The 13,795-nt window shown below is 43.0% G+C and overlaps 1 protein-coding gene across 1 annotated transcript in view; it reads right to left on the bottom strand.

Annotated features, from left to right (window-relative positions):
• Positions 1 to 11,126, bottom strand: part of thsd7ab (thrombospondin, type I, domain containing 7Ab) — a 245,121-nt gene extending 233,995 nt beyond the window's left edge. The window contains exon 1 of the mRNA XM_033640340.2: positions 10,098 to 11,126. Within this exon, the coding sequence (XP_033496231.2) occupies positions 10,098 to 10,248 (151 nt within the window). The 5' untranslated portion in view covers positions 10,249 to 11,126. The remainder of the gene's footprint in view (positions 1 to 10,097) is intronic.
• Positions 11,127 to 13,795: the final 2,669 nt, after the last annotated feature.

Genomic DNA, 13,795 nt, shown 5'->3' with positions numbered 1-13,795 from the left:
AACCTGGCCTCCAAATCCCCCAGATCCCAATCTGAATGAGCATCTGTGGCACGTGCCATTAACCCACCTCACAACCCACTGGACTAAATGGATCTGCTGCCAACGCACTGGTGCCAGACACCACAGGACACTCCCAGAGATCCTGTGTCCATGCCTTGACAGGTCAGAGCCAAGTCCGATCCAAGGAGGCCCCACCTTGGATTAGGGGTACATCTGGGGTATCGGCACATCACAAGAATCCTTGAGCAGACTGGGACCATTTCTAAACACTTTTTGTAATGTGGCATGCTGTTTTTTTGTCTGCTGGGGGGCTACTGCCATTGGGGAGTACTGTTGCCATGAGGGGGGGTACTTGGTCTGCAACTGTGTTTAGGTGGGTGGAACATGTCAGGTGGTATCCACATGAATGCCAGAACCAAAGGTTTCCCAGCAGAACAATGCATTGAAACAAAATAATCAAAGTTATTCACTTCACCTGTCAGTGGTTTTAATGTTTTCGCTGATGGGTGTATATATCATGAACTGTTTTTGCTACGAGAATCTGGAATATCTGATATCATGCCAGCCCTATCTGAAGTAGATTAGTAGACATTCTAGGTTTTAAAGTAGCTTTAGAAGTCTCCAGGTGTAAGGATGACTAAGTGTGAATTGTGATGTGGCTAAAATTTACTGAAAAAGAGTAGGTCAGACTTTTCGATCATGTACTAATCTTTTTACAGCAGCACGTGTTGCTTTCATATACCAGGTCAAGGCTGATAATCAGGGAGAAAAACATCCCCACATAACATAAATCTATCACTGATCTGCTTACTCACGCCATGACCATCCACAAAGTACGCTGCTCGCGTAGCTGAATGACACAGTGCCCCATCTAAAATATGTTATGAGCCATTTGAATACGGTGGAATGAGGCAGTGGGAATCCTCTTATGTCACTCTAAATAAAGTTTTTTGGATGAAGTGTAATCTCTAATCCTGCCATCCCTCCTATATCAGTAATAGCCAGGTCTTAGTGTAAGCTCTGCCATTTAGATTAAACAAACTCTGGCATCTCTTTGGCATCTTTCTCCCCTGGATGGATAGGCTATTTCAAAAACGCAGCAGTCTGAAGTGGAGAGTGGTGGGAGAAATCTCTCTAAAGCCACAAAACAGATCAATCTGGGTCAAACGTGACGTATTGGGCTGCAAATGCTTTTAAAATCAAGTGCAATGTCATGGTGCGCTGTTGGTCAGCTCTGTATCATTGACCACCAGAGCTTGAGCCGCACTCGGTCTGTTTTCCACCGAGACAAAAACTAACTTTGAAAAATAGCTTCCTTCCTCTTTCAGACAGAAAGATGCTGAGGCCACATGGCCGCTGCTGTTGTTTCCAGAGAAAGACTCCACAGGCTGCTGAGTGCTCATTTTCCAATGGTTGTAGGGCCAGACACAAACAACAGACACAATTAGCCTCCATTTCCACTCCAACTGAACTAGAAATGAAAACAAAAACACAGGCATACTGAATTAAAATAAAACCCATTGGCATACTGTGTAATGAAAACTGAAAATCCCAAGGAAATTCTCTTAATTTATATGCATGGCCTAAATTTGTTGCCTGTTGCTAAGGAATTTCAACAGTGGCTGGCCAATTACCTACCAGACTCTTGTTTGCCCTCAGGTGCTATGCTAATTAGGGTCACAGGGGGTCACGTTGTAATGCACTCGCTAAAATGAGGCAGGAATCTCCAAGGGATGTTCTCATTTGGGATGATGCCAGTCACATTCCTGCTGATATCAAAGCTGCAGCCTCTCAGTCAGACCGGTGTTTGTTCCTGGCTCAATTCGAGACAAACTGTCGGACAGAATAGGTGTGCAGGTATTAGCGCACGGCTATTTAAGGAAAAGGATTTTCAGGGCGCACCGAGACGGCAGATTCTAATTTAAACCTGGGACAATGAGTGAGGCTTGTGGTCAGGTTCAGTCGAGGACGAGAATCCATCAAGTATGCAGACAAAAAAATCCTTTTAAAATGAGAAATTGTAAGTGAGAACACTGAGCCAAAGTCACTCCGAATGAAATTAGATGATGAAGCAAAACTGACCAATCTCAGATTTCTCACGTGGTTCTTTAACAGGAAATGAAAGCAAGAGAAAAACTTACGGCTTAATTAGTCCGAGGCACCTTCAGGAGATCAATACTGCACTATTGTTTTGATCTATCTCGTGGCTCCGCTTTTGTACAGTTCAGCTACAACAATCGCTTTGGCTGAAGGCCATATTAATGACCTTGGCTCGCTTGTGAACCCGTCACACCCGCTCTCCCTCAATTTCCTGGATGGCCTCTTCAGTGGGTCCGCCGTAATAGCAGGTGATTGTGGGAGAGCCACTAACAATCCACAGCGAGGGTGACATCCTTCACTGCTACTGCCTCTCTGAAGGGAGGAATGTATTCGGCTAACAATGGCCTGTCAGCGCCGGTCGCCTTGTCCCCATGCATTGAAAGGTGACATCAGCGGGACGTGGTGACATACAGCATTGCGTTCAGAGCGTTGAAATCTGCAGCGGTCCTCATTGTATGATAGTGTGTAGGACTAAAACTCCATTGTCTCTGTGTAGTGACAGGTCATTAGAGATGCGGGGCTGACAAATTTACAGAGGTACGTGCAAAACACTCTCACATACAGACACATACACACACTCTGGATTCACCTCATGGTTATTAACAGATGATCCGAAATGATCTCATTAGCTCATCTGATAAAACTAAGCCCAGAATAGTTTTTACTATCCTTTAGGCTTGTGCAGTATCATCAGGTATACGGTATATGATGGTATTTGTGTGTAGCACCATCTACCCACCCTCCCTTCCATAGACTGTATAAATAATGGATGTAGCTACTGTGATGTGGACCGCTGTTTTTAAGCCTCAAGTTCAACATCTCGGCCTTTTGGAGCCAGAGGTGACCATAATTGGACGAGAGGGTGGAGCTGTGGAGGAGCGGGGGTTGGATCTGACTCACAGACAGCCTGTCACTCAAGCAGCCCAGCTGTTAAACATGCACTTTACTTTAAGCCTTGATAAAATGTACATGGATGAGTTATAAAAACAAATCACCCCTGTACAGCTGTCATGGCGGGGGCAATTATCTATAAAGACCAAACCATTTTTTGTGCAAGGCTGTAAACATGTTTTTGGGCATCTTAACATGGGAGTCAACGGAGATTTACTCTGTTTCAGACCAGCCTCAAGTGGTCATTAGAGGAACAGCGATTTTTGGCATTTCTTCATTGGCTTAATTTTTCAGCCTCGGAGGTTGGCCTCAGGGCGGTATGGAGGTACAGCGTTTAGGATTGTCACCTCACAGCAAAAGGGTTCTCGGTTCGAACCCAGGGTAGGGGAGGCCCTTTGTGTGGAGTTTGCATATTCTCCCTGTGTCAGTGTGGGTTTCCTCCAGGTGCTCCAGCTTCCTCCCACAGTCCAAAGACGTGCAGGTTAATTGGTGACTCTAAATTGTCCGTAGGTGTGAATGTGAGTGTGAATGGTTGTCTGTCTCTATGTGTCAGCCCTGTGATAGCCTGGTGACCTGTCCAGGGTGAACCCATCCGTGACCCCCGACAGGATAAGTGGTTTTGGAAAATCAATAAATGAACCCTCTGAATTCAAGTTTCCTTCCTTAACCAAACTAAGACTAGCTTAGTTGCTGTATTAACTCGTTGTAAAACCCACTCCATTCAAACTCGACAGAAACTAAATAAATCTAATCAGTACCAATCAGTTATTCAACTATTCCAGCAATCACCAGCTCTGGTATATTCTAAATAAACCCTTAATTCATTGAGTTAGATGTAAAGATATGCAGTTTTTTCCCCACGGTCTAGCCGGTTGTTTACCATCCGATAACGGTATCCCCACCACTTGCAGTCGGCACGTTTGCCAACACAGCTGCCTGTTCCACTTGCAGAGATTAACCTCAGTAAATCTTTTTTCTAAATTTAGCATTTTCCGAGTAAGATATTTGGGATATGCCGGTGTTATTCGAGGTTTAGGGGCATTCTTTATGCGTTTCAGTTGGGGTTTTAACGCAGTTTGTGACACACAGCCCCCTGCCTGTTTACAGTCAGTTCTGTGCGTTGTTATGGATGTGTCGTTCACGCACCAACTAGCCAACAGTTTGCAAGGCTGGGGTAGAGATGCATGCCCAAAAAAAAAATCCACATTTCTGATTTGTTCAGACTTTGAGGAAAAAGCACAGGCAGTTCTGGCCGTTCTACTTTCTGTGTTTTGATGTGATAAATGACTCATAAGGGTGTGTTAATGAGAGTATGCACGGCTACATTCAAACGGAAATATGAGTGGAATATTCATTTGTATTAGCCATGTAAACACTTAATAGGAATATTGTCTTTTTGTGAAAATAAGTACAAAACCCAAAATATTTTGTGCATGTAAATGTAGTCAATAAATACAACTTTTCAAGTTTTTGATTTATGTTTTAGGTAGTTAACCATCCAGGTCATAACCCAAAAAAGTTCACTTCCTTGTGAAAAGCATGTCACAGGTGACTAGTCAGAAGTTTGTTTGAAACAGAGCCACTGGTTTGCTTTCAGAATACAACCTGTAATATGGTGGCTCAAACTTGATTGAATAAAAAAAAGATTTATCCATTAAACATAAATTTTACCTGTCAATCAGACACCACATGCACTCATAAAAACACACACATGCACAGTAAGTTAGTAAGTGGATAAGTTAGAGCAATTAGTATGACAGCCCGCGCATGACTCAGGTGACTTAACAGGCCTACAACAGAGAGGCACGTGCTGAGAACTGTGACTTGACCTGATGAGACGAGACGGTGGGTGAAATGGGATTGGCTTGATCAGAGGCCAGAGGCGACTCCTGCGTAATCTCAATGATAGATAATCTGGATCCCGGGAAAGATTACGGGGCGGCATTCAGGGAGGGGTGGGAGCTGATAAACAATGATCAGATCAGGATATCAAACCAAACTGATTAATTACTTGGCGCCGATTGACACACGCCTCAACATATCAGTAAGACAATGGGGCTCATTCACCAGCAAGTTCTTAAGTTTGTTCTGGAGGAAGGTCTGAGGAAAAGTCAATGTCAGATTGATGACGTGATCTTAAACCACAGAGATGTTCACACCTGTGTTCTTATAATTAATGAATCCCATTGTCCTTTTAGAGTGAAAGCGCGTGCTAGTTGATCCTAATTAGCATAGCTAAATGCCCTAACAATCCCTATGAAATGGCATGAGACTGCAGGGCCGCGTGCACATACAGAAGTTGCAAAGGAAGAAAAAAGCCAAGAGAATTATTTGCCTGATATCGGACAGAAATGTCAGCTGACTGTCTGTTTCCATCTTCAATCCAACATAGCATCGTCTCTACCTGATTTCTGTGGGGGAGGGGGATTCGATATTTTGCAACGTATCCACCTGAATCTCACGTCACTTTAAATCAACACTGTTGCGTAGTCATGCTAACATACCTGTTATGCCGGGGTTTTTAGAGAGGCGCACAGAGAAGGAAAAACAAACTACGATGTCAGGTGGTACTGAAAGACATGTCGACTTAGAACAGCCTTGATCGCAGCATCTATCTTTTAATAGCGCTCACCATTGTTGTTATTACTCCTTATTGGTACCGGCACACCGCTTGTTAGTTTGACAAAAGCTTGACAATATCATTAGTCCCGCCAGCGGCACTGATCAGCTAATCGAGTCCCACTACAGCACTCATTGTTTTTTTACTTTAACCAAGAAACCACCGTTTCATGTCGTGATGCCAGACAAATCAACCAACTTGAACTTGGTGGAGTGAGTGGATTCAAAGTTCTTGACCCAAGCAAGTCAACCCTAAAATATCCTAACAATACCAATACTACTGATACAAATATTGTGATTTTTGATTTTCACCCAGCCCTGATTTCACGCAGTGTTTCTGTAAGTTATTAATAACTTAATCGCAACGCTGCTTTGTCAAGTTTTGTCCCGCCTCCCAAACCGCCCGTGATATTTTCTAGCATGATCGATCACTAATTGTTAGACAGCATTCACATCTTAACATAACTGATATAAACTGAACTGTTAGTGTAGTGTTTACTTGAAAAGACCATGATGCTTTTTATAACATCATTAATATAATTACTATAAAATATTATAAATTCTGAAAATATTTAAATCCTATAATATTATAAAACTGCAGAAGAAGAAGTCCCGCCCCCAGACGCAAACTGGCCAAACATAATATAGCATCAGGCCGGCTCAGACCAGGGTCCGACAACAATGCAGCTGTGCTCCATTGACTCTAATGCAGTCGTTTCAGATTTCCTTCATTTTCAGGCTGGTTTTGTGGATTTGGAGCTAAATGTTTGTTTCTTTATTTTCTTCCCTGTTCCAAAACCAAAATCAAACCCTGAAAAGTGTAGGGTTAGCTAGCTAGCTACTGAAGATAAAGCCTACTGAATGTATACACATGCTGCTTTTGCTTTGTAATGATTATAACAGTGAAAAAAAGGCCGACCCTGCTGTACAGGAACCAGTGAAGGGAAGCAGGGAAACTTTGCTGATTTTCAACCAGCTGTGTGTTATCACAGTGTGCGCAGATGAATGTTGTTTGACTTCCTCCTGAGATCCCTGCCCATCCGGCGGCAGAGGTCCAGGTGCTGGCAGTAGCACAGGTGTGAAGCCAAACACATTCATCTGCACACACTGTGATGCCACACAGCTGGTTCAATATCAGCAAAGTTTCCCTTTATATTCATTGTCTTGTGTGGCGATCAGCAGTGATGTGGTGGTTCACTTTTACACTGTGATCTGTAGCCTATAGTTTGGCTTTAGCTTCTAACTATCTTTGTCTTTTTAACCTGTTGTTGCTGCTGAGTCAGTTTGACATCCTGGATATATCCTTCAAACACAGACTGTAGACCCCTCTGTCTGCTTCTCTCTGGAATCACCGCTTCACTTTTCCAAAAATATGATAGTATTTCTTCAGGGAGTGCAGTTAGTTACAGTGTGGGCTCCATGCTTACTGTGACAGCTTGTCAGACCATCACAAAGGGGTAGGGCTTAGCAAAAGGTCAATTATTTTGCATGAAAATATCAGCACAAATAAGAAAACACGAGTTAATGTCAGAATCTTCATGAAAACTCTGCCGGTGGTTTGTAAGAACAGTTAATGAATGAGTCCCAGTGTTTGTTTTCTAAACAAAGTTATCCTTTTGATGAAGTTTAACATCCACTGATAATAATTAATCTGCATCATCATGAAACTGCACGAGGACACACTCACAGAGAAGCCTGCAGAGAATGCCGAGACATCGAGATGTTACAGTATGTGTTTGCTTGAGTACACCATCAGCTACCCTGCCACCTGTAATTGCTTTGTCCTCAGGCACACATGTGAGGTCTTGACAGCTCAAACCTGGCAACCTTGTCGCTCCAACAACAGAGTCTAATGAAGCACGCCATAGTACCAGAATGGGAGCGATGCACCTGCTGTGTGTGTGCGTGTGTGTGTATGTGTGCCTCTGCATGTGTGGCACTTAGCAGTTCTCTATTACACATAAACATGAGCAGGATGCTGCAAAATTTGCTCCATCCATTGTCACCCTGGTGTGCAGACTCGTACCTCCTCACTACTGGCAACAGATAATGCTGCTTTGGAATTCCAGCATGTTTTACTTTAGCACTGAACGGGAAAAAAACTGTGGCTCTTAAAACAGAAATGCAAAATATAGCATGAGTGCCAGACAGGGAAAGAGAGAGCGATAGAAATGCAGAGGAAGAAGTGTATAGGGAGTGCGCAGTTGAGAGGAAGCGACAAGAAGAATAATGGTGTGAAAATAGCGTCTGAGAGGGAGACAAACTCCCTGCAATCTCTCAAAGGCCCCGGAAAAACTGTGGCAAGCCATTATCACCATCATCATCGCCACCACCGTCCTCATGGTGGCTATAATCATTCTCGTTTTTTATTTTTTTTCCTTTCTTTCTTCCAGTTATCCTCACCGCCACCTTCAGAAATATCACTTGCGGTGTTTGGCGGAGCCTGTTGTCTCTATCTGGCTCATTTGAATAGAAAAAAAAAAAAACACTGAACTGTCTCACCTTCCAAAACAGATACATCATATTTTCACAGAAGGCAATAAAAGCAATGCAGGCCCAATTCCCCACAGTTTTGAAGACAGGGGCTGTATTTCAGCTAGACTCATCAATATGCAAAACATCAGAGCATTGCTTGCCACAAGAATATTCCCTCCACTGCACACTCTGCAAATGTGCACAAACATCATCACATTTTGTGTGTGTGTGTGTTTTTTTTTTTTTTTTTTAAAAAACAAGCTTCGATTGGAAAGAGGAAGTATGCAAATCTTGTGCAAACATAATCACATTTTGATGAAAAGCACTGGGATTCAAAGCCCTAAATTGCCCTATGTGATTTTAATACTCTGCAGGCAATTGTCAAACCAAAGAGGCACTGAAAAAAAGAAGACTCCAGGGCTGAAATCAATGCGCTACTCTTTATTTGGGAAGAAGTGAACAAACTCCAAGCACTGGATTACATTTCAAAGCGCAGAGCCTAGAGCTTTCCAGTTGAGGAGCATGTATAGTGTGGGAGAAAGGTGCTGTAGCGTGGGAGAGAGGCGTAATCACTATGACCTACAGTAGGGTAGATGTAGGTTAAGTTAGTCCCTCTCTCTGCCTGCAGTGCTCACTCTGCCTTTCTCTTTTTCAAGTCTGTTCCCTGGGCTGTCTTTCCTGGGTTGTTAAATCCCTGCTCCTTTAATCTCCTTACTCAGCTACATCCTCTTTAAAGATGCAGAACCACAGGAGAGACGTGGGATACGTCAACTGGGGACTGGTGGTGCTGGGCGAGGCGGGGCAGGACAAGTGGAGTGGGGTTGTTTGAGTTAGGGTAAAGGGAATGAAGTTGTACTAGTGTTAAAAAAATAAAATACAGTTATTGGTAAAATAAAAAGAGCATGTCTGAAACCTCCTGAGCTTTTCTGTCCAATTTAGGATTAAATCAAGTCATTTAATTTATGCCTTAAAGGAATTCCTGATGTTTTTAAAAAGGCTGCAGAGAGTTATTTTCTCAGTGTCCATTAGAAATCGTCAATCACTGCTGTAACACATCTGTACTCTGGAACCGTCAATTAGAGCTGAGCACCCATGCCTGGTAGCGGGCTCCTCATGTATGTCAACAGTGATGATATAATTCAGTAGGTCCCACTGTGACTCCACATGATTCTGCCTCTGATAGACAGTTTAACACATTCAGCGCAGAACATGTGCAAAGATAAGAAATACTGCAACCGCCCATCAATCTACGCATCTGCTACACGTATGAATTTCTAACACACACACACACACACACCAGCTCATTCACTGCTGATGTCGTATCAATACCATCAAACACCATTCCACTCTGCTTCCCCTCACCAGGCACTATTGTGCGGCAATGCCTATCAATCATCCGCATGCTGTAACACACAGCAGCAACATTTCAATAATGGTGCATCACCTGTGACTCGGGAAGATGAAAGTAATCCATTCAAAAATGGATCACAGTTGTCCTGCGTGCTACATGCTATTCAGCACGGGGAGACAGCTCTACTGTAGATTTTCTGGGTCATCTTTCAAGTATATGTATCTTTGAAGTTCAGCGGCGTTGAGTCGTATACCTCAGATAACAAATTTATGAGACAACCAAAGTGTGTCATCTGGAGGCATTGTAGACATGTGAGAGTCAATTAAGCGTCAGGATGTGTCTGTTTTACGGACAAGACCCAAGAACATTTGATCTTCATGATGCAACACCGTCCGACGCACTGGTTTTAAATGTTCTCTAAAAAATCTAAAAGTTATCACACCATTCATTTTTTCACAGATAATGAGCTGCAAACACACACACACACACACACACACATATATACATGATGAGATCCTCTGAGTGTGGGAGGTCACATAACATCACAGCACCACCACCAGCAGCACACACTAATTCACCACCTACCCTCCATCGTTAACGTACCATATGTAAAAAAAAGGGATCAAATATAATCTCTAATTAGTGGTTTAGCAAGCGGTACCTGTTTCCCAGAAGTAGACAGACTTCCCATCGTCTGTCTGCGCGTGAGCCTCCCAGAAACCACAGAGCAGCAGCAATGTCACCAAAAGGTACCAGCTCCCCTCTGTCCTTAATCGGAGGGTCCTTGCTGCACCCCTCCACCCTAGCCCCATGGTCCGCCAGAGGATAAAAGTAAATCCACTCAGCTCAGAAGGTCAGCGAAGGCGGTGCAGAAGAAGAAGAAGAAAAAAAAAACTAGTCCAAAAGGCAACAAGAAGTGAAGTGTGCTTCCGTTTGAGAGAGGGTGTGAGGAAGTGTATGTAAGAGAGGGGAGAAATAATGAGGTGTGTATGTGTGTGTGTGTGTGTGGTGTGTGTTATCAGTCCTGCAGGAGTTGAGGTCCGGTGCTTGGTCTTGTGAAGGACAGACAGAGTAGTTTTCTTTTTTCTTTCTCCGCTCCCAACTTGGCAGGATGGTCCCAGAGGGAGGCTGTCAGTGATGGGGACTGAGCTGCAGATGGATGGTTCGGTCTTCCTCCTCCATCGTATCCGCTTCCACTGTTGCCGTTGCTGCCTCTGTCCTCTGGCTGTGGAGCAGTGACAGTGGGCGAGTGTCTGCAGTGTTGTTCGCCTCCCTCCCTCTCGCTTGCTCTCGCTCTCTCTCTTCTCCTCCTATTCGCTCACTTATTTGCTCTTCTCCCTGTGCCACCCTGCTCTCCCTCTCTCTTTTTTTACTCCTTGCTTTTATTTTTTCATATCTTTTCCTCTCCTGCCCTCATCTCCTCTTGTTTCTCTCCCCCTCTCATTTCCCCTTTATTATCACACTCTCTGCATCTCTAGCATGCTCCTTCTCACTTTCTCTCCCTTTTCCTTTCCCGTTTTTCTTTCTCCCGCCTAGGGCATGAGGACGGATACTCCCCCTCCTCCTCCTCCTTCCTCCTCCACTCGTCCTCCACTTGCAGTGCTGGGAAGGCGACTGGAGACCAGCAGTGCTCACACTGGTCTCAGAAGCTCCCATAAGCGCTGCTTCCAGGATCAGAGACAAGCAGGGCTTAATGCAGAGCCAGTGAAAGTGGAGGGGGGTTGATGGGGGAAAGCGAGGAGGAGCAAAACACTAAAGCAGAGAAGGAGAGAGCGCAAGGAAGAGATGAGGGAAGAGGGGGTGTTTGTGCATGTGAGAAAGGAGTGTGAAAGTGAAATGATGGAACAGGCGAAGTGACAATGAAGACGCACAGTAACAGCTTACTTTCACATACAAAACATATCACTGCCCTGCCTCTATTACTGAAAATAATGAGCCAACCTGTGGCAGGTATGTTGAAAGAAAAAGACAGAATTACACACAACATGTTTTAACCTATTTACATCTTAGCATGAGCTTGGAGTGTTTAACTTTAGGTTAAGAAGCTTACATGCACCCTTATCTCTGTACCAGTCTTTGACCTACAGTAGTACGTGCACTTTAAAACCCTGTCGGTGCTAAATATGAATCATTTCAAATCACAGTGGTGAAAAGAAGAGAAAGAAAAAATGAACTGGGTGCTCAGCATGGGCAGTGATACCCAGATAAACACAGACAGACAGAGAGTGCCACCACTTGGAACTTCATCAACAACAAAAAACCAAGGACAAAACTAGGAATGCATGACAAACTGATATATACATATATATATATATATATATATATATATATTTGGAGAGAAAGAGGGACGACTGGTTGCTCTGTATAATCAAACAGAGATCTTTTGTCAGGTGCTCATGGAGAACGGGAAACAACAAGATACACAGGAAGGCAATCCAGGCGCTCCAAAATTATAGAGAACAAGGAAGGAAGTATTAAAAACTCTGGCCAAATCATTAAAAGAGCCAACATGTTTCGACTACTGCATGTCTCTGCCAGGGCTTTACAATGAGTTTTTACATCTGCTTTACAAATTTCATAAACCACCACAAGATAAAACTACATCCTTTCAAAAACAAAAGGCTGTGAATAATTACTTTCCTTAGGGCTTTTCAAATTTTAAAGGAAACGTTTTTGGTGACACTTTACTTGAAGGTATCTACATAAGGGTGACATGACACAGTCATAACTATGACATGACACTGTCATGAACTTGTCATAAACATTATGTATGTGTCATAAACGTTTATGACTGCTGTCATTAAGTGTCATTCGGTTTTTGTAATGACAAGTTTACATTGTTTGGGTTGTCTTGATTATGACAACTTGATATTAATTAAAGTGACATTACCAGAAGTTGTCTTTGTCATGACAAATTATAATTATAATAATAATAATAATAATAATAATAATTGACATTATATTATATATTATATTGACAAGTTGACATTAAATTTGTTTGGGATGTCCTTATTATGACAACTTGACATTAACCAGGATGACATTACCAGAAGATGTCTTTGTCATAACAATAATAATCATTATGTCAACTTGTCATGAACACAAAAAGAGGTGCTTTTTATGTTAATGTCAAATTGTCATGACAAAGATACCTTCTGGTAATGTCATCCTAGTCTCGCCACCAGACAATCAGAGATCTCCGCCTTCTGATAGTCAAAGCAACGCCTCTCGTATTTTTGAAAAGGACACGCCTTCTCGGAAATGTGCGCTCCCCCTTTTCTCGTCCGCGAGGAAACAAACACACAGAGAGCTTGAAAATGGATGCCGAGATTTTATCAAATGTGTGCTCATCCGTGAAGAAAATATTTTTTCCAGCGGATGTCTTAGTTACAACATTATTGAGCTAACTGGAGTAGTTTCATGTCGTATCCGACACCGGGAGGCTTTTAACAGATGACGTCCTGATGTTAGCTTTGCTGCTGCTGTTAGCTGTCCCTGTCAGCTGCAGCCACTGATGCTTTCTAGACATCGTGATTTCCCAAAACTGAATAAATACCACACATAGCAACACAAAACTGCTTTGCTAGCTCAATCATGTTGTAACTAAGATATCCACTGGAAAAAATATTTTTTTCACGGACCGTTTAATGAGTTCTTACCTATTACAGACACCGCTAATGGCTAAGAAATAGTAATGTTTGTTCAATCACTGTGTTTATAGACTTTACAAACATCGGATTAGTCTAAACGTTGATACAGTGATGTGAAACAGCAAGGCGATTCCCTCTATAGTCCGGCCGGACGGATGAGTCATGGCCTTGTAAAAGATTATGTTTGTTTCTTTTAGTTGGCGAGAATGTGTCGCCGCAAACGCGACAAACATCCACTTGACAGCGTTTTCTGTGAGCGCGGCTGAGCCATTTTGTACCGCTACACGTGTTTCTAGTGGGACTATGTTTACAAGCACAAGAGTTCAGCGAGCCACCGAAGGACCGCCCTGCAGATTTACTATTGGTTCTGCAACGTAGGGAGTTTTTTTAAACTCTGAAATTGTATCCGCCCATCTAAACACAAAATCAGGGAGAAAGTCATCAGTCTTTAGTTAAGCAAAGAGTCTGAAGACTGACTTGTGAGTCTAATGTCATCCTGGTTAATGCCAAGTTGTCATTATAAGGACATCCCAAACAAATTTAATGTCAAGTTGTCATGACAAAGACATCTTCTGGTAATTAGGGCCCGATCGATTTATTGGCCGGCCGATTTAATTGGCCGATTATAGCCAATAAAGAATAATCGGCAATTGGCCAAAAGTTGGCCGATTGACACCGATGTTAACACTTATATTTTCATCACTAATAA

The sequence above is a fragment of the Epinephelus lanceolatus genome, chromosome 10 (genome assembly GCF_041903045.1).
Source record: "Epinephelus lanceolatus isolate andai-2023 chromosome 10, ASM4190304v1, whole genome shotgun sequence".
Taxonomy (NCBI): domain Eukaryota; kingdom Metazoa; phylum Chordata; class Actinopteri; order Perciformes; family Serranidae; genus Epinephelus; species Epinephelus lanceolatus.
Note: the sequence above shows the minus strand (reverse complement) of the source record. Positions and strands in the feature narration are given on the sequence as shown.